This window comes from Chiloscyllium plagiosum, unplaced genomic scaffold (assembly GCF_037043375.1).
Source record: "Chiloscyllium plagiosum isolate Xiang-an unplaced genomic scaffold, Cpla_swu_hap1 HiC_scaffold_14, whole genome shotgun sequence".
Taxonomy (NCBI): domain Eukaryota; kingdom Metazoa; phylum Chordata; class Chondrichthyes; order Orectolobiformes; family Hemiscylliidae; genus Chiloscyllium; species Chiloscyllium plagiosum.
The window spans coordinates 36595353-36622716 of NW_028270152.1; the positions used below are offsets into that span (position 1 = coordinate 36595353).

The following is a 27364-nucleotide window of genomic DNA, read 5'->3' on the forward strand; positions in this document are numbered from 1 at the left end:
CATTGTGTTGAGAACACCATATCATAATGTGGGAAATTTCATCAATAGAAAATGCTTCTCTTCAGTAAATGTACGACCATCTGTATTCATGAGAACTACATCTTAACTGCCTGGATTAGTCTGGGGTGACATTGCAATACACTTCAGAAAGAGTGTGCCACATAATTCTTGCACATTGAGCAAGGGGAACATCACCTTTATGATAGAGCTGTGCAGTGTGGGGTGCAACAAGCCAGGCAGGACTGAATTGAAACCTGCTCCCAATAGATGTGAGTTGAGTGAGGTCATCATTCATTGACTGTAAGTTTGGTTTTATTCGAAAGGCAAGCAGAACCGTTTATTCATAGAAGCTTTTCCTGTAATAACATTATCAACTGTTTAACACTAGGAAGATGTTGTATTATGCTGGCCATTAGAGAAAGAATACTGCTAAAGATGGTAGCCTCAGTAGCTTCATTCTTATAGCTGCAGTTTCTATAATAGTTGAGGAAACAGGGGGTACTATGTTTACAAATATGATCTATTTTTAATGACGCATGCCACCTTTGTGTCCTCGGAAACTTTTCTTGTCCATTTCCCTCCCCTATGTGTACTATGAAGGGATAATCCTGTCTAAGAAACAGAGCGATAGAGGAGGTATGGTTCAGACATAATAAGGTGAACAGCAAAGAACTATTTGAGATAACTCGCTCGAGAGTTATCACGGGAGAAGCTCGATATGAAACTCCCCAAAATTGACACTTTGCCAATTTTTGGTCAAATGCAGCCCATTATTTTTGTTTTCATTTTAACAGCTACAATTCTCATGTCCTGTGCTATTAATTTGGACTAAAGTTTGTTTGTTAACTTTAAAATATTTATCAAATTGTACGATTTCTTCCATATTTCCCATTTTTTGTAGTTGGATTTCACTTTGTTTGACATGTAACACTTGTGCTGGATCAAACTGAGAGACTACAATCAACACAAATAATATACTACTATTTATTCAAATACTGCTGACAGGGAGAAAGAGGGTACTGCAGAAAAAAAAGTAGTATCTGTACTTTTGGGAAGCTATTGAACACAGCATAACAAAGCCACCAAATGTTATAATTTGTACTGATTAAGTAGCACATTGGCTGTATTAAAGAGTCTAAATGATTGTGATTGCAATCATCTCTTGATTTGATATATATTTACTAACAGACTAATGAAATCCAACCTCAAAGCTTAGATTGTGATTTTTTTAATCGAGATTCTCTCAGTCATGTAGTTTAACATTGTGTGAAGACCTGTGCAAACACAGGGAATTAGTGTAAAGCATATTTACAGTGTTTTCCTTTGGTTCTCCCATTGAAGTTAGATTAACTGATTGGGAAATCCTTGGTGAATTTGCTCCACTCAAACCCAACATGTTGTTCGTGTAATTTGAATAAGCAATGTCCCTCAAAAGTGGCACAAAGTAATTAAATGCATATTTTTATTTTTACTCTCATTATATATTTCAAATAGAGGGGATTATGCTATAATAACTATTTCATAAAATATACAGTGCCTAATATATTAAATGTCCATCGAAATGTGAGTGCCTGCTAAATAGAAAATCCTCTGCTGTTTTTTGCAATAGTGATAAGGGGAAGAATACTGCAAAATAGTTGATAACAGGGTGATTTGTACTAAAATGAAATTTGCTGGTTGACTTACGTAAACAATAGATGGAAATGTGTTGCTGGAGAAGCGCAGCAGGTCAGGCAGCATCTAGGGAACAGGAGAATCGACGTTTCGGGCATTAGCCCTTCTTCAGGCGTAAACAATAGTATGCCTCTTTCAATATATTCACTAATTCAAAGTTATATAATCAACTCACAAACTTTCCAAGTTGAATCTGTGGTAGTTCTGATGATGTAAAGCATCAAATATCCATTAATTATTTTAGAAAAGAAAATAGGACATGTGGGTTGTCATTTGGCAACAACTGCAATTATCCTTTGGCAAATGAATTCAATCTCACCAGTGATTACGCCTATTTTTTAAAGATTTTTTCAAGAAATTTGAGTCTTTTTTGACATTTGAATGACTGGCAATCACAATAAAGACTATAAATGTCAGAATGCATTGAAATTTTTCTTCCAAAAGACAAATCATTAGAAGCTAATTGTAGTTCATCACAGAATGCTTGTCATTGGCATTTATGATGTAAATAGGTTCCATACCCCCTGGGTTAACTAATATAATGAACATTCTATACATATGTTGGCTGAGATTGCAACTGATGTTAATTCTATCAGTTAAATTTTATTCCTAACATTTTCAAAAATAAGTTCTCATCTCGAGCAGTATGTAAGGACCTCCTAGAACCAATAGAGGATTAATTTTATTGCATATTATTAAAATCACTTGAGTTTGTTCTATATTTTTTTCCGGAAGCACATTTTAAAACCTTACACAGAATACTGTGGTATTGTGTTACTGCCACCTGGAGGAAAGTAATGAAAATTACATACTAAATCAAAGTTAAAAATCACACAACACCAAGTTATAGTCCAACAGGTTTATTTGGTAACACTAGCTTTCGGAGCGCTGCTCCTTCCTCAAGTAGATGTGGAGTATAAGAACATAAAACACAGAATTTATAGCAAATGTTTACAGTGTGATATAACTGAAATGGTATATTGAAAAAGACCTGGATTGTTTAAGTCTCTCATATTTTACATGAATCCACGTAAGATTCTGTAAATCCCTTTTTTAGAAATATAATCAGTCTGAACATTTGTACACAAACAGACAGACTTTAACCTCACACCTTCAATGCATTATCTAAGATGACATGGCACCTGTTGTTAAAGTTCACTTGAGAATGCAACTTTAAAAAAAGTTCTGGGATTTACACATATGAAAGAACTGAAACCAACATGGTCATTCTAAAAGATGAGAGACTTAACAAACAATCCAGGTCTTTTTCAATATGTCATTTCAGTTGCGTCACACTGTAAACTTTGGCTATAAATTCTGTGTCTTACAATATTGTACTCCAGAACTACGTGATGAAGGAGCATTGCTTCGAAAGCTAGTGCTTCCAAATAAACCTGTTGGACTATAACCTGGTGTTGTGTGATTTTTAACTTTGTAAGCCCCAATCCAACACCAACACCTCCAAATCAACAATAAATTAACCAATTGTCCAGTTGATCCAAATGCGGCAAGTTAACATCAAATAAACTTTGTTTAATGAATGACAAGTCAATTTATTGATAATGTGCAGTAAGATCTGAAAAATTGATTACTGTAATATTTATTGTATAATATAATGTTTTGCTACAAAACCATTAAATACTTGTGGCAGTATAGCAATATTGCACATATGGTAGTCTCGCACATACTTGAGGATGAAGCCAGGCCTTATGAGACCAAATCTAGCCTTTATACATAATGAAAAGGTATCTTGTGAATCTGGTGACCTTGAAAGCCGCTAACAGGTGGGATAGTTCCAAGTTCCATCCCACTTTGGTGTTGAGGTTTTGTTACAAGTTTGGGTGACAAAGGGTCTCAATTTTCCTCAGATGGATAAGGAAGTGAGCAAATGAGCTGTGGTTCTGGTTCCCATTCAATATTATTCAGTAATCTAAGTAAAATACTCCTCAGTTAGCTGGATGAGTGCAGCTCCAATAAAACTCATACTGTTTGGCACCGTCCAAGACAAAACAACCCCCTTGATTGGTACCACACTCAGAATAACTCACTATCTCCACTATCGATGCTTAGGAACAGCAATGTGTACATTTTCAAGATGTACTGCAGAAATTCTACAAGGATCCTTAGACATAACCTTCCAGACCCACAAACACTTCCATCTCAAAGGAAAAAGGCAGCAGATACATGGGAACACCATCATCTGCAAGTTCCCCTGAAAAGCCTCACACTATCTTGACTTGGAAATATATCTCTGTTGCTTCAGTTTTGCTGGATCAAAATCCTGGATTCTCTTCCTGAACAGCATTGTGGGTCTAGGTACAGCACATGGATAGCAGCAGGTCAAGAAGACAGCTGACCACCACCCTCTCAAGGGCAACTAGGGATGGGTAATAATTGCTGGTCCAGCCAGTGTGCCCACAATCCAAAAATGAATTGAAAAAAAATGAGCAGAGTCAAGTGAGGGAAAATTTAGGCTTTGCTGTTTTTCAGTCGTGAATTTCCCATTTTGCATTGCGGGTTATTTGCTGGAATGCTTCTGTTGTTAAAAAAGATCATCTCCTAACACGACAAAGCCTTCCATATTTTAAACTGATCCTTGAAAGGTTAATGGCAGGAAATGATTACTCAGCCGAAAGGACCCTTAGATTTTCTTCATTAATTACCTCACAGCTATGTTGACTTTAACGTTTGATAACAATAGGAGATCAATAGTTACGATGCTCACAGGGAAACTGAATTTAAAAGATAAGACTTACTTGTGAATGAAAATTGATTTTTTTTTAAAAAATGTTCTTCGTCCCTTTCAAAATGAATAGCTCTAAATGAAACAAAGTAAAAGAGCCTTTGTGACATATCCTAACATAAACAATGGGCACAGAACGGCCAATCATCTGGATTCTTTGTTTTCCCTTATTATTAGTGGAAGAACAATATAACCTGTCCAAACATATAAATGAACGAAAAATACAAGAAGGGTGTGATAAGTGAAGAAAATTTTGTGCAAAAGGTGGTGCACCTTAAATTTTGATGCTATCCCTTTGTGTAAAAAAATTTAGTTATTTTAACTGTACTCTCACTTCCTGTATTCTCCTTTGCCCAGTTTAACACCACTGGTCATGGAAGCACTTGCAGCCAAGCTATTATGCTAGTTACGGATGGAGCTGTGGATACTTATGATACGATATTTGCAAAATACAACTGGCCAGATCAAAAGGTAAGCTGCAGATGCTATATGTCACATTTTAGTTTTCTGTAATCATCATTCAGTTGCATATATTGACAGCAGAAGTTCTCCTTGTATTCAATTGTTTAGCTTCTTTGCTCATGTAGCATCAACAAATTTAAGAATACATCAACGTTATACAGAAAAAAATGTATTAATGCTGCCATAACTGTATTTTGTTCACTTTGAAATCATTATTGAAATTCTGTCTTTCTATTCATGAGAATCACATGCTAGTCATAATATTGGTTGTCATTCAAAATAATATGTATGTTGTTGTTCTTCTTGTTGCATTATGGACTCAGAAATGTTTAACTTTGTCTGGTCACTAGGATGTTCCTGCACCGATTTGAGTTTCATACTCCATAAACTGGTATGAAACCGTTTTGCTCTTGAGAAATATGAATAATTGTAAATTCAGCAATTTAATCACTGACGTATAAAGGAAGCAAGATAATAGCAAAATATTTTGTAATTTCCACCTCCATTTGTTCTTCAGACTGACCCTTGATAACAACACAACTGTGACCTTTAGTACTATGAATCTTCTGTTACACTAGCAGCCTTTCTCTGATCCCAGTTAATAATCCCTAGCTAAGAGCTCAGCTTTTATCCCATTCACAATAATAGTTCGCTTCCTCTCTCCTGCTCCTTTGCTGTCTCCAAGCAACTCAAACGTCATACCAGCCCTTAGCTAAGCCCCAAAAAATAACCTATATAAAAACAGTGATCCTAGTCTACAATATAAGGAAGTTACATACGACAAATCTCTTTAATTTCTATGTTGAGACTTTATGATGGTCGTCTTGTTCATGTTTCTGAAACTAACAACTTTCAGAAAATGATTCCTTCCTTTTTTTTAGAAACCTCTGACTTGTGTAGGAAATTACAGAAGAAAAGTCAATCAATCTTTGATAGAAACGACTGACAAAAATAGGGTAACTATTAGATTCTTGTAATTTATATACTTGTGAGACGATCAGACTCCCACCAAGAAGGGAATTAGGTTCCAGGGCGTTTGGCATCATAGGGTGGACAGGGCTCAGTTGAGGATGAACAAGATAGAGCAGGGACAGGAATGGCTGTTGCACGTTCCGGGATTCAGATATTTCAGTAAGAACAGAGAAGATGGTAAAAGAGGGGGAGGTGTGGCATTGTTGATCAGGCACAATATTACAGTTGTAGAAAGGATATTTGGGGACTCGTTAACTGAGGTAGTATGGGCTGAGGTTAGAAACAGGAAAGGAGAAGTCACCATGCTGAGAGTTTTCTATAGGCCTCCGAATAGTCCCAGAGATGTAGAGGAAAGGATAGCAAAGATGATTTTCGATAGGAGTGAGAGAGGCAGGGTAGTTGTCCAAATATTGACTGGGATCACTACAGTACGAGTACTATAGATGGGTCAGTTTTTGTCCAGTGTGTGCAGGAGGGCTTCCTGACACAGTATGTAGACAGGCCTACAAGGGGCGAAGCCACTTTAGATTTAATACTGGGTAACGAGCCTGGCCAGGTGTTAGATTTGGAAGTAGGTGAGCACTTTGGAGACAGCGATCACAATTCTGTCAAGTTTACTTTAGTGATGGAAAAGGATAGGTGTACTCCATCGAGCAAGAGTTACAGCTGGGGGAAGGGAAATTACAATACAGTTAGGAAAGATTTAGGAAGCGTAGAATGGGGAAGGAAACTGCAGGGAATGAGCACATTAAAAGTGTGGAGCTTATTCAAGGAAAAACTCCTGTGTGTCCAAGATAAGTATGTACCTGTCAGGCAGGGAGGAAAATATAGAATGCGTGAGGCGTGGTTTACTAAGGAAGTGGAATCCCTGGTCACGAAGAAGAAGAAGGCTTATGTTGGGACAAAATGTGAAGACTCAGTTAGGGCACTTGAGGATTATAAGGAAGTCAGGAAAGACCTAAAAAGAGAGCTCAGAAGAGCCAGGAGGAGACATGAGAAGTTGTTGGTGGATAGGATCAGGGTTAATCATAAGGTTTTCCATAGGTATGTCATGAATAAAATAATGACGAGAGTTAAATTAGGGCCAATCAAGGATAATAGTGGGAAGTTGTGTGTGGCATCAGAGGAGATAGGGGAAGCACTAAATAAATATTTTTCGACAGTGTTCACTATAGAAAATGAAAATGTTGGCGAGGAAGATACAGAGATACTTGCATCTAGACTAGAAGAGATTGAGTTCACAAGGAAGAGGTATTAGAAGTACTGCAGAGTGTGAAAATAGACAAGTCCCCTGGGCCAGATGGGATCTATCCTAGGATCCTCTGGGAAACAAGGGAAGAGATTGCCGAGCCTTTGGCATTGATCTTCAAATCATCATTGTCTACAGGAATAGTGCCTGAGGACTAGAGGATAGCAAATGTGGTTCCCTTGTTCAAAAAGGGTAATAGAGACAACCCTGGTAATTACAGACCAGTGAATCCTATAAGAGATAGGATTTATAACCATCTAGTAAAGAATAATCTGATCAGGGACAGTCAGCATGGTTTTGTGAAGGGTAGGTCGTGCCTAACGATTGAGTTTTTTGACAAAGTGACCAAACAGGTAGATGAGAGTAAACCGATTGATGTGATGTATATGGATTTCAGCAAGGCATTCGATAAGGTTCCCCACAGTAGGCTATTATACAAAATGCGGAGGAATGGGATTGTGAGAGACATAGCAGTTTGGATCAGTAATTGGCTTGCTGAAAGAAAACAGAGGGTTGTAGTTGATGGAACATGTTCATTTTGGTGTCCAGTTACTAGCGGCATACCGCAAGGGTCGGTGTTGGGTCCACTGCTGTTCGTCATTTTTATAAATGACCTGGATGAGGGCTTAGAAGGGTGGGTTAGTAAATTTGCAGACAACACTAAGGTCGGTGGAATTGTGGATAGTGACGAAGGATGTAGTAGGTTGCAGAGAGACATGGATAGGATGCAGAGCTGGCTGAGAGGTGGCAAATGGAGTTTAATGTGGACAAATGTGAGTTGATACTTGGGATGGAGTAATCAGAATGCAAAGTACTGGGCTAATGGTAAGATTCTTGGGAGTGCAGATGAGCAGAGAGATCTCGGTGTCCATGTACACAGATCCCTGAAAGTTGCCACCCAGATTGACAGGGTTGTTAAGAAGGCATACAGTGTTTTGGCCTTAATTAATAGAAGGATTGAGTTCCGGAACCAGGAGATTATGCTGCAGCTGTACAAAGCTCTGGTACGGCCACACTTGGAGTATTGTGTACAGTTCTGGTAACCGCATTATAAGAAGGATGTGGAAGCTTTGGAAAGGGTGCAGAGGAGATTTACTAGGATGTTGCCTGGTATGGAAGGAATGTCTTACAAGGAAAGGCTGAGGGCCTTGAGGCTGTTCTCATTAGAGAGAAGAAGGTTGAGAGGTGACTTAATCGAGACATACAAGATAATCAGAGGGTTAGATAGGGTGGACAGGGAGAGCCTTTTTCCAAGTATGGGGACGGCAAACACGAGGTGACACAACTTTAAAGTGAGGGGAGATAGGTATAAGACAGATGTCAGAGGTAGTTTCTTTACTCAGAGAGTAGTAAGGGTATGGAATGCTTTGCCTGCAACAGTAGTAGATTCGCCAAGTTTAAGTGCATTTAAGTCATCATTGGACAGGCACATGGACGTATATGGAATAGTGTAGGTGGGATGGGCTTCAGATTAGTATGACAGGGCGGTGCAACATCGAGGGCCGAAGGGCCTGTACTGCACTGTAATGTTCTATGTTCTATGTTCTATGTTCTATAATACATAAGGTATGGTCAGCTTTTGCTCATTGCTGACAAAGCTGCCACTGAAATAGAACGCTATGAGTTTTAATCTTCTGGATATCTATACATAAAATAAACTTTGCTTAATTGAAGTACTGAGAGATTGCTGCGCTGTTGGAGATACTGTCTTTCGGCTGAAACATAAAGTTGTTCCTTGTATTAGAATTGAGGGCTGTGAGGAGCTGACACATGAAAGCAGTTGAGGCCTGGGACAGATCAGCTGTGATATTATAGACTAGTGGAGAGGCTTGAGGGAGTGAATGGCCTATCCCTGCTCCTATTTCTTATTTTCTTTTATAACTCACCATGTTTATCCCCTTTCCCCCTTCAAACCTACTCTTTTCTACATACATCCTGGAAAAAAGAACTTCACTTTCAAAATCCCAGTGTCTAGCTTTTCTCTCCATTTATCACAGCATTTCTGCATTTACTAATCGGCTCAACTAAACCTCACTTTTACCTTTACTTCCCATTAAAATACTTTGGCCATTCTCATGATACAGTAGGAGAAAGTGAGGTCTGCAGATGCTGGAGATCAGAGCTGAAAATGTGTTGCTGGAAAAGCACAGCAGGTCAGGCAGCATCCAGGGAACAGGAGAATCGACATTTTGGGCATAAGCCCTTCTTTAAACGTCGATTCTCCTGTTCCCTGGATGCTGCCTGACCTGCTGCGCTTTTCCAGCAACACATTTTCAGCTCCTGATACAGTACTCAGACTATCCAATAAACTGTTTCCACTACTTCCTTCCTTTCATTTATCCTATCACTTGATCTGAATTTCTCCTGTACCTTATCTGTGAACTTATATTTTTATTTATCTTCTCTCCTAGCTCCATTATTGCCTTACCTTTGCTTAGTTCCTGCTCCCTTGACTCTATTTCCACCCAACCTTCCTAGTTTCCATGTTAACTGATATTGTTAATTATTTTCCCTCCTCAAGCACTTTCTCCTTTTCATTCTACTCTAACGTTGTCATTATTGCTTCAAACATTCCACTGTTCTAGCAAATTTCATTCCCATCTCCAACCTTTCTTCTCCTTCATCATGCTGTCAACTTCCAAATCAGTTCCCAACTTTTCCTGAGCTATATGTTTTGATCCTGCCAATGGGCGGTACGGTGGCTCAGTGGTTAGCACTGCTGCCTCACTGCGCCAGGTTCGATTCCAGCCTCTGGTGACTGACTGTGTGGAGTTTGCACATTCTCCCTGTGTCTGCGTGGGTTTCCTCTGGGTGCTCCAGTTTCCTCCCACAGTCCAAAGATGTGCAAATCAGGTGAGTTGGCCATGCTAAATTGCCCGTAGTGTCAGGTGCGTTAGTCAGAGGGAACTGGGTCTGGGTGGATTACTCTTTGGAGGGTCGGTGTGGACTGGTTGGACTGAAGGGCCTGTTTCCACACTGTAGGGAATCTAATCTAATCAAGATTTCTCCCCTGCCACAACATCCAAGCAGATCTTATTAAAATTACAAATGACAATCTAAGTGACTGTAATCAGAGGTAAACAATTCTTACTTTCTCCTTATCAATCTGTCGACAGTCTTTGATACGGCCAACCAAACCAACTTCCTCCAGTGTCTCTCTTGAAATCATCCAGCTAGGTGGAATTATTCTCATCTCCATCTTTATCTATCCAATCATAGAGTCATAGAGTCATAGAGATGTACAGCATGGAGACAGACCCTTCAGTCCAACCCGTCCATGCTGACCAGATATCCCAACCCAATCTAGTCCCACCTGCCAGCACCCAGCCCATATCCCTCCAAACCCTTCCTATTCATATACCCATCCAAATGCTTCTTAAATGTTGCAATTGTACCAGCCTCCACCACATCTCTGGCAGCTCATTCCATACACGTACCACCCTCTGCGTGAAAAAGGTGCCCCTTAGGTCTCTTTTATATCTTTCCCCTCTCACCCTAAACCTATGCCCTCTAGTTCTGGACTCCCCGATCCCAGGGAAAAGACTTTATTTATTTATCCTATCCATGCCCCTCATAATTTTGTAAACCTCTACAAGGTCACCCCTCAGCCTCCGACGCTTCAGGGAAAACAGCCCCAGCCTGTTCAGCCTCTCTCTATAGCTCAGATCCTCCAACCCTGGCAACATTCTTGTAAACCTTTTCTGAACCCTTTCAAGTTTCACAACATCTTTCCGATAGGAAGGAGATCAGAATTGCACGCAATATTCCAACAGTGGCCTAACCAATGGCCGGTACAGCCGCAACATGACCTCCCAACTCCTGTACTCAATACTCTGACCAATAAAGGAAAGCATACCAAACGCCTTCTTCACTATCCCATCAACCTGCGACTCCATTTTCAAGGAGCTACGAACATGCACTCCAAGGTCTCTTTGTTCAGCAACACTCCCTAGGACCTTACCATTAAGTGTATAAGTCCTGCGAAGGTTTGCTTTCCCAAAATGCAGCACCTTGCATTTATTTGAATTAAGCTCCATCTGCCACTTCTCAGCCCATTGGCCGTATGGCAGTTTCAATGGTTTCTCTTCCTGCACAATTACTTCTTATGTCACGAAGGATCTATCCTTGACTGCCTTCTAAGTCTAATTCTGCCTTCGAATATTCATGCTGGCTCTCATTGATACTGTCCAAAGTCAAAATGTAACTTTCCACATGTGTACCAATGGCAGCCAACAATACTTCACCATGATCGTTAATGACCCCGACTATGTCTCCCCATTATCAGGCTGTTTGACATTCAATGCTGGCTGAACAACAATGTCCGCCATCTAAATACTGGGTAAATTGAAACCACTGCCTTTGGTTCCTACGATAAACGGCTTTCATTTGCCACTGATATCATTCCTTACTCGCAGCTGTTTGAGGCTGAACCAAATCTAATTTGCAAACAATTAGCATTTCTCTCCTTCTTCAAAGGCATGTGATGTTGTTAGCCACTAGCAGGTGAGCTTCACTGGGAAGGAAACAATTCTAAGAGCTTTTAAAATCATTTTGAATGAAACATTTCATTATTTCAAACTACTTACTCAAATGTATGACAAAATTATTGATCAATTGAGAAGAAATAATTCTAAATTACAAGCATCCTCCGAACCTTTGCAAAAGGTGACTCTTTTGATAAAGCTGCCAACTGGCTATTGTGTTCATCTATATGGTGGAACTATTTATTATGATAATACAAAAAGAACTACAAGGTAGTTACAAGGAATCAAATCTTTTGTCATCTACATAATTGAAAAGATGCCAATCCTTGAAATTCGGTGCAAGTGTAACAATTTTTTGTCTTCAGTGTTACAATCTAATGTCTTGTCCTGATGGTAGGAAAGTAAATGACACTGTCCATAATTTAATGGGCGTTTTTAAGCTTTCTTCAAAACTGAGAACTGTCTCAAAAGAGAGTGTGGTCATTGATGTAGTCATTGTGCATTTAAATCAATAGGAACAATGAAAAGTGGCAACATCTTTAAATCATTGTGGAGACCTAAGAACATTTGATTTGTTCTCCAGCAAGTATCAGGAACTTTAGAAAGGCTACTCTTGTTAGGTTCAGTAAATACAACACTAGATTTAAGGATAAGAAAGAAAGATGGGCATTAATATTGGAACAGGTTTGTTCAACTTTTGCTTAAATGCAGTTTGAAAGACTGATGTGTTGGAGAATGTCTGCTGCAAACTGAAAGTGCTGGCTTTATGTTCAATAAGTCATTCTGATTGCAGATAGGCTTGAACTACAAATGCTTTGATTACTTGATGGCAGTAATCATGACTGCTGAACACTATATGTTCAACAGTAGAAATAACTATCAAATTAACACAGTCATACTGTGTGAATGGTAAATTGAAACAATTGAGTATAATCCTAATTTTGCACTTGTGGGTTTGTGCTGATTTACAGCTTAATTAGAAGCTGAGGGGCATGCTAATTTTTGCAATGTCTCCCGAAGCTGACTACAACACCGGCAACATAAAAACAAAATAATAAAAGAGCAACTTGGCTAAAGAAAACAAAAGGTGACAAGGCAATTACAGCTTCGCGTGAAAATGGCAAATTGTGCTATGAAAGCAAACAAGACTAATTTTTAATGATAATACAGCGAGGATATGTGGGGAATATTCCTTCCTTTGATCCTATTAATGTTACAGTAAAACTTTAGTTACTATGCTGAAAGAGAATAGTTTGATTTGCAACTGAAGGCTACCTTCTAGTAAAAGCACAGGTGTCAGCTACATGGAGGGAAATGGAAATGCCTAACAGAGGCAATTAAGTCATTCAAGTTTCTCACACATGACTGCAAATGAGAATGATTTGTTGCTATCAGAACTTCTTTGCATCTGCACAGTTTTCTTGTGGGTCACATTAACAATGCAACGAACTGAGAATGTCGTACTGTCTTAGAGAGTGTTACAGATGAATATTGCTCTTTTGTTCTCACTCTCATTGTCATAGAATCATAGAGATATACAGCATGGAAACAGTCCCTTCGGTCTAACTCGTCCATGCTGACCAGATATCCCAATCCAATTGAGTCCCACCTGCCAGCACCCAGCCAATATTCCTCCAACCCTTCCTATTCACATATCCATCCAGATACCTTTTAAATGTTGCAATTGTACTAGCCTCCACCACCTCCTCTGGCAGCTCATTCCATACATGTACCATCCTCTGCATGAAAAAGTTACCCCTTAGGTCACTTTTATATCTTTCCCCTCTCACCCTAAACCTATGTCCTCTAATTCTTGACTCCCCCACCCTAGGGAAAAGACTTTGTCTATTTATCCTATCCATGCCCCTCATGATTTTGTAAGTCTCTATAAGGTCACTCCTCAGCCTCTGATGCTCCAGGGAAACCAGCCCCAGTCTATTCAACCACTCCAACCCTGGCAACATCCTTATAAATCTTTTCTGAACCCTTTCAAGTTCCACAACATCTTTTCGATAAGAAGGAGATCAGAATTGCATGCAATATTCCAAGTGTCCTAACCAATGTTCTGTACAGCCGTAACATGACCTCCCAACTCCTGTACTCAATATTCTGACCAATAAAGGAAAGCATACCAAACACCTTCTTCATAGAACATAGAACATAGAAGAATACAGCGCAGTACAGGCCCTTTGGCCCTCGATGTTGCGCCGATCCAAGCCCACCTAACCTATACTAACCCACTATCCTCCATATACCTATCCAACGCCCGCTTAAATGCCCATAAAGAGGGAGAGTCCACCACTGCTACTGGCAGGGCATTCCATGAACTCACGACTCGCTGAGTGAAGAACCTACCCCTAACTTCAGTCCTATATCTACCCCCCCTTAATTTAAAGCTATGCCCCCTTGTAATACCCGACTCCATGCGCGGGAAAAGGTTCACACTGTCAACCCTATCTAACCCCCTAATCATCTTGTACACCTCAATCAAGTCACCCCTAAACCTTCTTTTCTCTAATGAAAACAGCCCCAAGTGTCTCAGTCTTTCCTCATACGATCTTCCTTCCATACCAGGCAACATCCTGGTAAACCTCCTCTGCACCCGTTCCAGTGCCTCCACATCCTTCCTATAGTATGGCGACCAAAACTGCACACAATATTCCAGATGCGGCCGCACCAGAGTCTTATACAACTGCATCATGACCTCAGGACTCCGGAACTCAATTCCTCTACCAATAAAAGCCAGTACGCCATATGCCTTCCTCACCGCACTATTTACCTGGGTGGCAACTTTCAGAGATCTGTGTACATGGACACCAAGATCCCTCTGCTCATCCACACTACCAAGTATCCGACCATTAGCCCAGTACCCCATCTTTTTGTTATTCTTCCCAAAGTGAATCACCTCACACTTAGCTACATTGAATTCCATTTGCCACCTTTCTGCCCAGCTCTGCAGCTTCTCTATATCCTGCTGTAACCTGCCACATCCTTCCTCACTGTCAACAACTCCTCTGACTTTCGTATCATCCGCAAACTTGCTCACCCAACCTTCTAACCCCTCTTCCAGGTCATTTATAAAAATGACAAACAGCAATGGTCCCAAAACAGATCCTTGCGGAACACCGCTAGTGACGGCACTCCATGAAGAAACTTTGCCATCAACTACTACCCTCTGTCTTCTTCCATCCAGCTAATTCCTAATCCAAACCTCCAACTCACCCTCAATGCCATATCTCCGTATTTTCTGCAGTAGCCTACCATGGGGAACCTTATCAAACGCCTTACTAAAATCCATATATACCACATCTACCGCTTTCCCCTCATCAACCTCCTTCGTCACCTTTTCAAAGAATTCAATAAGGTTTGTGAGGCACGACCTGCCCTTTACAAAACCATGCTGACTATCCTTGATCACATTATTCCTATCCAGATGTGCATAAATCCTATCCCTTACAATTCTCTCTAAGACTTTGCCCACAACAGAAGTGAGACTCACCGGCCTATAGTTACTAGGGTTATCCCTACTCCCCTTTTTGAACAAGGGAACCACATTTGCTATCCTCCAGTCTTCTGGCACTACTCCTGTAGACAAAGAGGACATAAAAATCAAGGCCAATGGCTCTGCAATCTCCTCCCTTGCTTCCCAGAGAATCCTAGGATAAATGCCATCAGGCCCAGGGGACTTATCTATTTTCACCTTTTCCAGGATTTCCAACACCTCTTCTCTACATACCTCAAAGCCATCCATTCTACTTATTTGTGACTCAGTATTCACATCGACGACAATGCCCTGTTCCTGAGTAAATACTGAAGAAAAGTATTCATTCAGTGTCTCCCCAATCTCTTCCGCCTCCACACGCAACTTCCCACTACTATCCTTGACTGGACCTATTCCTACCCTAGTCATTCTTTTATTCCTAACATACCTATAGAAAGCCTTAGGGTTTTCCCTAATCCTACCGACTAAGGACCTTTCATGTCCCCTCCTTGCTGCTCTTAGCTCTCTCTTCAGGTCCTTCCTGGCTACCCTATAACTCTCAATCGCCCCAATTGAACCTTCACGTCTCATCTTGAGATAGGCCGCCCTCTTCCATTTAACAAGGGATTCCAATTCCTTATTAAACCACGGCTCCCTCGCACGACCCTTTCCTCCCTGCCTGACAGGTACATACTTATCAAGGACACTCAATAGTTGCTCCTTGAACAAGCTCCACATATCATTTACACTCTTGCCTTGGAGTCTACTTTTCCAAGCCACACATCCTAAGTCATGCCTCACCGCATCATAATTTCCCTGACCCCAGCTATAACTCTTGCCCTGTAGTACACACTTATCCCTCTCCATCACGAGAGTAAAAATCACCGAATTATGGTCACTATCCCCAAAGTGCTCACCTACCTCTAATTCTAACACCTGGCCTGGTTCGTTACCCAGAACCAAATCCAGTATGGCCTCACCTCTTGTTGGCCTGTCTACATATTGTGTCAGGAAACTCTCCTGCACACATTGAACAAACACTGACCCATCTAACGAACTTGAGCTATAGCTTTCCCAATCAATATCAGGAAAGTTAAAGTCCCCCATAACAACCACCCTATTACTGTCACTCATCTCCTGAATCACCTTCCCTATCCTTTCTTCAATGATTCTAGGACTATTAGGAGGCCTGTAAAAGACTCCTATCCTATCTACCTGTGACTCCTCTTTCAAGGAGCTATGAACTTGCATTCCAAGGTCTCTTTGTTCAGCAACACTCCCTAGGACCTTACCATTAAGTGTATGAGTCCTGCTAAGATTTGCTTTCCCAAAATGCAGCATCTGCCACTTCTCAGCCCATTGGCCCATCTGATCAAGATCTGGTTGTAATTTGAGATAACCTTCTTCGCTGTCCACTACACCTCCAATTTTGGTGTAATCTGCAAACTTACTAACTATACCTCTTATGCTTATATCCAAATCATTTCTATAAATAATGAAAAGTAGTGGACTCAGCACCAATCCTTGTGGCACTCCACTGGTCACAGGCCTCCAGTCTGAAAAACAACCCTCCACCACCACCCTCTGTCTTCTACATTTGAGCCAAGTCTGTATCCAATTGGCTAGTTCTCCCTGTATTCCATGAGGTCTAATCTTGCTAACCAGTCTCCATATGGCACACTTTTACTCAATGTAGAAGTGATATCAAAGGAAAGGTGATCCTTCACTACTATGGGCTTTCTGAGATAAAGCAAGATGTGGATGCAAAAACTTTCTTTTTTTCCAAAGCTTTTCATCCAGTGTTTATTTACCTTCAAATATTCACCTTGGAATCCCAGTCAATAAAGGTATTGGCCTGGCTCTTCCAACGAATGACTGTCATTAGCAGTACAGAACTGAAATGTCCTAGAAATTGTTCCAACTACAGGTTGGTCAACATTTCTTGTGGGATCTCTGAGCCCTGATTTATTAGCTTTGTTGAAGTAGATTATAGTTAGGATGAAGGTAGGACCCACCTCTCTTTACAGCATGAGCTGTTGGTTTGTGATTTTAGAGGAACAGTTTGAATGTGAATGAATGGTTGAGTAGATGATAGAGTCACAGAGTCATAGAGAGGGACAGCACAGAAACAGGCCCTTCAGTCCAACTGATCCATGCTGACCAGATATTCAAAATTAATCTAATCTGTTGGCCAGCACTTGGACCATATCCCTCTAAACTCTTCTCATGTGCCTTTTAAATGTTGTAATTGTACCAGCCTCCACCACTTACTCTGGAAGCTCAGTTCTTTGTGTGAAAAAGTTGTCCCTTAGGTCCCTTTTAAATCTTTTCCCTCACCCTAACCCTACGCCCTCTAGTTCTGGACTCCCCCAACCCAGGGAAAAGACTTTGTCTATTTACCCCATCCATACCCCTCATGATTTTATAAACCTCTATAAGGTCACCCCTCAGCCTCCAACACTCCAGGGAAAACATCCTAGCCTATTCAGCCTCTTCCTATAGCTAAAACCCTCCAACCCTGGCAACAAATTAAGTGTTTGAGTCCTGCTAAGATTTGCTTTCCCAAAATGCACCACCTCGCCTTTATCTAAATTAAACTCCATCTGTCACTTCTCAGCTGATTGGCCCATCTGATCAAGATCCTGTTGTAATCTGAGGTAACCTTCTTCGCTGTCCATTATACCTCCAATTTTGGTGTCATATGCAAACTTACTAACTGTACCTTCTATGTACACATTCAAATCATTTAGATAAATGACAAAAAGCAGTGGACTCAACACCGATCCTTGTGGCACACCACTGGCCACAGGCCTCCAGTTTGAAAGGCAACTCTCCACCACCATGCTGTGTGTTCTTCCTTCGTGCCAGTTCTGTATCCAAATGGCTAGTTCTCCCTGTATTCCATGTGATCTAACCTTGTCCTGGAGACATACAGCACAGAAACAGACCCTTTTTGTCCAACTCGTGCATACTGACCAGATATCCAAAACTAATCTCATTGCATTTGCCAGCATTTCGCCCATATCCATCTAAACCCTTCCTATTCATGTGCCCATTCACGTGCCTTTTAAATATTGTAATTGTACCAGCCTCCACCATCTCCTCTGACAGCTCATTCCTTTCTCACACAGATTTTTGATCCACTTCACACCCACTCTTTGTTAGATTTCATGTTGCAGACAGTAAGTCCATTATATCTGAATTTCTGTAAGTATTTAGACAATAACAACTGTAAATTAAATAAGAGATATTGTTGTATCCTAGTCTCTTCAAAGGAAGATCCTCCAAGGCCACTTGTATTTTACAGAGGACTGTTTAGACATAAAGTTAGTCCTTGAAGGGATATTACAAAATAATTTATCTGATAACCTGGAGTCCATATTGTCCAAATTTTATGCTCATCTTAAAAATTAAATGTCCATTTTCCTAATACATTTTATGCACATGTGAGGTGATTGTGACAGTTGTAATAAAAAGAAAATTGGATTTATATGAAAGGAATATTTGTTAAGAACAAAGTAAGAAAATATGTAAGCCAGTAACAGATTATGCAGGGTGTTTAAAAAAATTATATCAGTATTAAGTTGTTGTAAATATCTATTATAAAATACAGTATCCTACTTGCATGTGCAGCCTTTTGGATGAGATGCTGTATATCAGTGCATGTCCACCTGTTGTACTATTTCAAGAGGATGGCGCTTTCCCAGCCTTCTGATCTACATTCATCCCTCAACCAACATGTAGTTAATTGCTGTTTGTGGGACATGCTGTGTGCAAATTGGTTGCTGTATGTGTCTGTATAACAACAACAACACTTTAAACGTAATTAATTGACTGACAAGTGTTTTGGAATTTTCAAAGGATGTTAAATATGCTGTTTACATGTAATCTCTTCTTTTTCTGGACAACAGCCACTGACAGGTGTACTAATGTTTCTGCAATGACCAAACTAATTGAACACTAATTAAGTGCAAACCTCTTCTGTTGAAGATCACAAAGTACCCTGATGCCATATAAATACCATTTGCAATGCTTCAGACTCCAGGGAATAGCTCCTCATGTTCAGCTGATGCCTCCTATCTACTGGAGAGTTCTGAAGGTGTTGCCTTTTGACAGTGTAAAATTCAAAATGCCTGATATATACATACATAGTAAATTGACTAATATTGCTGATGCCTTCCTGGAAGGCTTAAAAACACCCGGTTTTATGCTGTTTTAACTTTGAATTCAACAAAATGAACTCTTCCAGCTCTAATTATTAATTATTATGCAGGTCATTGTGCAGCAGATGTCATATCTTTGTCACATCTTGCACTGCAGCAGAAGCAATGACGTCAGGCATAGTTAAAGTGTTCTATGAATAATGGTCTTAGGATTTGAAGGTGTCCTGCATTTCATGGCCTTTCATGAAATCTCCTTGCTGATCTCAATAATACAGCATAGTGAGAATCACTGATGTATGTTACATTTTAAATGCCAGGAGAAACAGAGAATAACAAAAGAAAGACTGATCATGAAGAAAGTCCAAAAATGTACGACTATCTAGCCAAACTAATTAACACATGAACCATATCGTACAAATACAATGTTGAGAACTAAATAAAATAAATTTGCTGCATGAACTATCATCTGCCTTCAAGGAGTCTGCTTCTGCAGACCAATCCAGGGCTTTACGTAAGTTTAGCTTTTATGATTGAGGCTCATGGAAGTAGAGAGAAATTTAACAGAGAACTTTTAATCTTGCCATTCACTAAGTGAACTGAAGCCTCTTTTCTGGTAACTTAACAAATCATGCCATCCTGTAATGCCACATTTTTACATTGGTCCATGAGCTATAAATTGCTATGTAGTTTTGACAAACTAGCATTTTTCATAATTATTAATTAGTAAAAACTCCATCAGTCTACAGACTGAGAGAGGTACACTATTATTTCCAATTCTCTGCCAATCAATTTAAATAATGCTGCCATTGTATTGTAAAAGCCATTAAAACTTCTTTCTTGCTACAAGGCTGTCAAGTGAACTTATTGGTAATCCTCAAATTTCTGATGTTATTATGAATTCTTCCTTCTCTCTTCATTTTGGCTTTGGAATTAATGTCATTGAAACCCCTGCTAATGAGAACATTTTTGTTTCTGACATGACAAGCAACCTTTGAAGCCGATAGAAGATTGATAGAAACTGATTCTATGATTCATGAATCGAGAATGTTTGTACATTTCACCTGTTTATCCTACCATTCACTTAATAACATCTCTTCGACCAGTACAGCAGTTTGCAAACTTAACTGTTATCATATCTTCTTTCTTTGCTTTTTTTTGTTTTTTTTAAATTCTTTTCTTACTTTTTCTTTGTTTCTTTCTCTCTTAATCCACTCTTTATGTATCATTGTTTTCATATTTTAATTGACTGAAATTCACTTCTACGTTTAGGTTTTTCAAGTACTTTGTATCCTTTTCTATTGTTGATCAAGGTGAACCAACTAAGCACAACAATCACGAGGCCCTAAATGCAACATTTATGTTGCTGCAGTATAAATAGACAGACATTACAGCAATTTGTTCTACAAAACGATGCAAGCTCAATGTGAGTGCAAAGTCTAATTAACATTGTTTGCTATCAAACCTGCCTCTGCAGCAGTTTCCAGCCCATTTCTCTATTTGGTTAATTTTCAAATCATACGACTTTAGGGCAAAGCTATCCTTGACATGTCCTTAACAAACAAAACCACCACTAATGCAATGACAGTGCATTAACATGGTCCATTAACACTAACATACTAATTAGTGTATGAACTAGTTGTAACATTGAGTGCAAACAAAATCGTTATGACTTTGGAGATGGATAAATGTGTGAGAGCAGAAATTTCTCCCTGGAGGGAGAAACAATTATTTCATAAGCAAAACTACTAATTAACCTATATTTAACTAGACATTATTAATCATTTGTTCTATGCTTGCTGTCATGATTAGCTGCATAAAATTTTGTTTCTGTTTCAGTTAAAAGAAATTTTATCCAAAATCAGAAATGCAAGTCAGGGTATGGCACGGTGGCTCAGTGGTTAGCACTGCTGCCTCACAGCGCCAGGGACCCAGCTTCAATTCCCGCCTGTGGTGACTGTGTGGAGGTTGCACATTCTCCCCATGTCTACACGGGTTTCCTCCAGGTGCTGCAGTTTCCTCCCACAATCCAAAGATGTACAGGTCAGGTGAATTGGTCATGCTAAATTGCCCATATTGATACATGCATTAGTCAGGGTTAAATATAGGATAGGAGCATGGGTCTGGGTGGGTTATCTTTCGGAGGGTTGTTGTGGACTTGTTGGGCCAAAGGGCCTGTTTCCATACTGTAGGGTACCTAATCTAATCAAACAATGGTCCATAGGCAAACAATAGACATAATTGCAAATGACAGAGATCTCTGAAATTGTCAATTTGCATTACACCATAAATGCATTCTTTGTATTGTTATGTAATTACATAGTGGAACCATATAGTTGTGCCTCTTTATACAATAAAATGGATTGCTCTAAGTCATATGATGATTAGAAGATATTAAGCCAACTTTTCAAATTTTGTTTGTAGTACTTGTATGAAGTGAGAGAAGTTCAATTTTTTTCTTGCAATTATAATAATAATCCCAGAACTTGAAGCCTAGACGTAAACCTGCTAATTGAATTTCTATTTATATTATTGAGTCTGAACTGGGTGTGCACTTACATTTTTGGCCGCAAGTGTGCCCTTTACTGTCTTGGTTAAAGGTAATAATTATCTTTAACATTTTCTTTGCAAAAAAGAATCCTGATGCCTTTTATAGCAGATTGATATTTTCCTGTTCTCTTCTTTACTCTGCATAAAAGACAGCAACAGCTTTTGCCATTGTCATTACCACTGCCATTTCTTTCCTCCTATTACTGTCAGTGCGATTACCAGTGCTGATATTCTCTACTTCAAACCCATACCCCAAGTCTTTCAGCCTCAATCCCCCTAACTCTCCCATTTTCAGTCCTATATCCTCTGATCTACCCTACCCCCATCTTCTGGATTGCCAATATGTGATCTTGAAAAAAGTGGAAAATATTTGGTATTGTAGGAATGGGAACCAGGTGGATCTTGTTAACTGCTAGATTCTTAATTGAGGTTGGTAACCTGGACCAATCATGGCTGACCAATATAACCAGGAGATAAATGTCATTGTCACTGTCTTGTCACACATGGAACTGGGATTTGAGGTTTGTCCTCCTCTCCCTGTAAAATGGTTGAACGGTAGGGTTCGGGGCCTAGCTTTGCTGCTCCCCTCCCTTGTAAAACTGCTGTCTTTTGTGTACAGCTGTCAATGTTTTTTGTAAACTGTTTTGTAAATAAAAAAAAAAAAAAAAATATAACCAGGAGATTAGATGAGAATGGATGCTGAGCTGGCTGGCCACAGCCAGTGTACTGTAGGGAAATGTTCTCTTAACATGAGATGTTGCCTTCCATTTTTGTTTCTGTTTAAAAAAAAATAACCAGGAAAAGCCAAAAGGGGCATGGAGCAGAAAGGAAAAAGAAAAAAAAGTATAACCAGGTGATTAGTTGAGGATGGACTCCAAGTTGGCTGACCACAGCCAGTGTACTATGCACTAGTAAATAACTTAGTGTTGTGTGATTTTTAACTTTAGCAAATAAAAGGTGACTTGGTGATAGGACACTGACTTCTGTGCAGTTATTTCAGGTATGCTATCTTATTTATTTTGATCATGTAGTTTTGTGACACTGGTTATTAGTTCTTGGTGTGAGAGTTGGTCTCTGTGCTTGTGTACCTTCCTTTATCAGTAAGAATCTTGGCAGGCCTGTTGGCTGTCTTTGAAGGTGGAAACAAAAAAAACCGTTATTTTTGTGGCTAAGCAGCATATACTTGTAGATGGGACAGCTGTACACATTTATTGAAATGTATGAGAAGTAAGATTTATGAGATGTACAGAGAAGTTAGCTGAAAGTCATGTGATTGTGACGAGCAACTGTGCAGAATGACCTGTCTTTTAAAAGTCTTCACTCAATTAGCCAAACATCCCTGTCTGCTTACATCCATTTTACATGAGATTATGCCAATTATTACTCAAATGGGAATGTAAGTCAGCTGGCCCAAGAACACCTGTGTAAAATACTTTTCTGATTGCCAGTGGATGCAAACCTTTCTTCACTGACAAAGTGCATATTTTCTACACTTAAATGTAATTAATGGATGGCTATCCACTGACCAAATATTGATGATTCCAATGCACAATTCAGAAGTATATGGAGTGTTGTTGCAGCTAATGAAAATGATGCTGCCACCTGAATTCTAATTGAACAGGCTCTTGTTGTCCTTCACACTTCTGCTGCTGTGACAAAATTGGAGAAAACCTCCAGTATATTGCTGATATTGTGCTCATGGTTAGCTGTATGCTGTACAAACTTGCCATCATGTGGGCACAGACTTATCAGCAGCTATAGGGCTTTCAGCTGATGAGGAGGAGTAAAGGAGAGACAGGGCATCAACACATGATTTTCTAGGTGGGCTGACCATGATCAACTTGTGCAATGGTTATATCAATAAACAGAACCCTGATTCCTCATTCATCAACAGTTCCATTCCTTACCCTCCAAAAGTATTCTCTTGTCACAGTGCTGAGACAAAAACCACAACGAAAGAAGAACTGTAAACTAAACTTACAAACCAAACCATCCAATACTCCAAGGAAGGGACAAAATTCAGCTAATACTCCTTATCATTCTAATCATTACTTAGTTTCTGTCCTCCACAAATCTTTACCCTGCAGCAGTGACTCCAATCCCAGTAATCTGGGTAGGATAAATTTTCCAAGAGGTTTGTATTATGCTGAACTGCTTCACCATAATACAAACCTCTTGGAACACTGGAATCCAAATCCATGATGTCACCAGCCTGACCTTGCCCGGCAGGCAGGATACCTGAATGCTGTATAGCTAGTAGAAGACTCCTGAGAACTTTGCAGGATGGTATCGAGCAATTCGAGCTTAGAAACACAGCTTCAAATACTTGGGCCTGGGTTGCAAAAGTACACATTGGTGGGCTGGCTGGTCAACAAACAACAGCATGTGGGGAATTTGCCTGCTCACCTGGCTTCGCCTCAGGAAGGGAGCAGCTTTTGTAGCTCATGTTGCACATCTTCTGAAGAATAAGAGGAGCAGCAACCCTAACTGCTGCATTTCAGCTGCCTTTTCCTCTCTCACATGTCACTCCCAGACACTGAGATCCAGCTCTACACAGAGTCGACAAGGCCTTTCAACATGTGAGAGTGCCAGTGCCTCACGAGGCTCTAGTTTCACTGCAGGTCATTGATAATATCTACAGCCTCCTACCCCAGTGGCACAATGTGGCTTACACTGGAATGCACTGACCACCTCACCTCACTCTGATCTTTAACTCTGCCCTGCCCTGTGCACTCTGTCTCCTCCTTCGAGGAGACCAAGTGGAATGATAGGAGTGAGAGTAATGCCTTTTTGGATAAGTGTGAACTGCTCAAGCTGTGGTGACCTGAGGAGTTGCTGTAAGAGAATATGAGTAAGATAGAGTGTGGGGCTTAATACCTGAATGTAGTTGACACAAAATTAGGGAAGGCAAGTAATGAGAATGACACAAAAAGTCGACAGAAGGATATTGGCAGGCTAGGTCAGTGGGGGGAAATAAACTTGGCAATTGGAATATAATGTGGGAACATCTAAGGATATGCACTTTGCATGAAGAATAGCAAAGTTGAATATTATTTAATTGGGAAAAAATTTCAGACAGCTGAAGAGCAGTAAAATTTGGGGGTCCTTGTGCATAAATCTCTAAAAGCTAACATCCAAGTTCAGTGAGTATTAGACGGTTGGCTTTCATTTCAAAGGGAGTGGAGTATAAAAATAGGGAGATCTTGCTACAGCTATGCAATATACTGGTCAGAGCAGGTCAGGAATACTTTAAACATTTTTGTGCCCCTATGTCTATTAAAGATATAATGGCATTGGAGGCAGTTCAGGGAAGGTTCATTCACCCTTACCATGTTTAGAGGGAATTTTTTACAAGGAGAGGTTGGCTAGGTTGGACCTGTACTCATTGGAGTTCTGAAGAATGAGAGGTGACTTTATTGAAAAAATAAGGTTCTTAGGGGGCTTGATGAGGTAAATATGGAGTGGTTGTTTCTCTTTGTGGGAGAATCTAGGACCATACAGCAGAATCCTAGAGTAAGAAGTCACCTATTTAAGACAGAAGAGAAATTTCTTCTTTCAGAGGGTAGTGAATCTATGAAATTGTTTACTGCAGAGGGCATTAGAAGTTGGGTCGTTAAGTATATTAAAACTTAGATAGATGGATTTTTAAACAGAAAGGAAATCAAGTGTTATGGAGAAACATGGCGTTGAGGATTATTAGATCAGACATTATCTCATTGAAAGGCAGAGCTAACTTGATAGCTGAATGGCCCAACATGTACTCCCACATCTTATGGGCTTATGTTATGTCACTCACTTTTCCTGCCCTTCTGTGGTCATGGAATGTTTTAGTGCCAAATCTCCAGGTTGGAATGTCTTCCTTGGCCTTTACCATGCATACCTGCTCTGTTTGAGAATTTGGCCTATTTCTCCAGTCCTTGAGAAAAATCACCTCACTAAAACATTTCTCAGATCTTGTAACAGGTCCTCCAGGCAGGTGTGAGAGGCCCAGGGTACAGTCTTCTCCATTCTGGAGTCCATTCCTGAGCTTGCCACTACCTCAAAATTCCATTTCCACTCGAACCATCATAACCCACTCTGAGATTACTTTAATTAGAAATTCTTCTTTTGACAAATCCAGTGCATCATCTCCAACTCTCCTTCCCTGACTGGCTAGGGAACCCAAAGGTAGGATGCTACTAATATCGTTCATTTGAGAACTTAAGCAGAAACTGTTGAAGAGTTCAGTGTGTTCCAAACTGCTAATCAGCCAGCTGGTTCAGCAGTGACAATGCTCAGAAAATTCTGTACATAGTTGTACCCCTTCAAGGAGATTGCCTTTGAGTAAGACTGGCTCATGGCCTCTTGAAATCTTAAACCAAAAGGTATATAAAATGGGCAAAAACTTAATTTAGTTTTTGTTTAAGTTTAGTTAGACTCAAAAATGCAAACCTTAATTATGAATTTTAAAGAAGTGGATCATGTTGTGAAGTAAGATATTACTTATCAAATAAGCACAGATTGATTTGTTTCCTAAAACTTGCAATGCATGCTCAAAAATATATGTCCTTAGCAAAAGCATACCTGGGATCTGGATTAGTTATAGTCCAGGAAATAAAGAAGATTCACATATGGGACTACTAGCACTTCTAAATGAAATGAGTTTCAGTTTCAGTTCAATTCTCTTGGGCATTCAGTGAGATCTGGTAGTGGAGCGAGTTTGAATCCCACTTCCAAATGATATTTGAACTTGTCTTATCTCATTGATCAGGTTTAATCAGTGCTTGGTCAGGCTGCTACATGAGATACTGCATGACAGCAGAATGTCCATATTAGACAAAAGGCAAACGAGACAAAACTGCCAAGGTCAGTCCCCTTCTTTAGCATAGAATGTGCTGCTCAATTGGAATGAGTATTGATACAAACCATAAAAATGTATATGACTGATTGACCATCTTAATTCTCAACTGAACTTTAAATGGAGAGGGAAAAACAAAATCAATAAATCTAGAAAGACAATTTTATGCAGGTGTAAATCCAAAAGCAGAAGTGATCCAAACTTTTATTAATAAATGGTGACGGCCAGCAATATCACGAACAGTCAGTGAATCAGGTTCGAAGGGAAGAAATATGAATCAAGATATTGAGATTGTGTTACTATTATTAAATTTAATCAAAATTATTCCAATTGTTATTATAATTATTTATCATTGAGTCTTAATCATCCTCACTCATAAACTATATTTTTAGACAAGTCAAAATTTAAAATCTATTCATATATCTAATCTATACTGTCAAATGTATTTAATATGGCTTTTTCATGCTTGCCAATATCAACCTATTAAGATAAAAGACCGATATCCTTTGTTTGTAATGCTTATTTTCTCATGGAGTTCATAGACCTTATGATGGTCTCATAATGGTCTCTACAGCAGTTTCTGCCCTAATAAATCAGATGAGCTTTGCAGAGTTGCTCCCAATAGTAATGAATCCTTCTGTTGCAATTTCCAGTTCAGAGAGACAAATAATGAAGCAAAGCTGCCCCATCTGGCTATTCAGTAAGAGTGCCATTCTTCAGTTAGCTCAGTCAGTGCACTGCAGGGGAGCAGT

The 27364-nt window shown here is 39.7% G+C and overlaps 1 protein-coding gene across 3 annotated transcripts in view; it reads left to right on the top strand.

Annotated features, from left to right (window-relative positions):
- cacna2d3a (calcium voltage-gated channel auxiliary subunit alpha2delta 3a) overlaps positions 1-27364 on the top strand; it is a 953727-nt gene that overhangs the window by 538721 nt on the left and 387642 nt on the right. For all 3 annotated transcript variants that reach the window (XM_087994307.1, XM_087994306.1, XM_087994308.1), the window contains exon 11: positions 4775-4888. In XM_087994307.1, coding sequence (XP_087850433.1) covers positions 4775-4888 — 114 coding nt within the window. The remainder of the gene's footprint in view (positions 1-4774; positions 4889-27364) is intronic.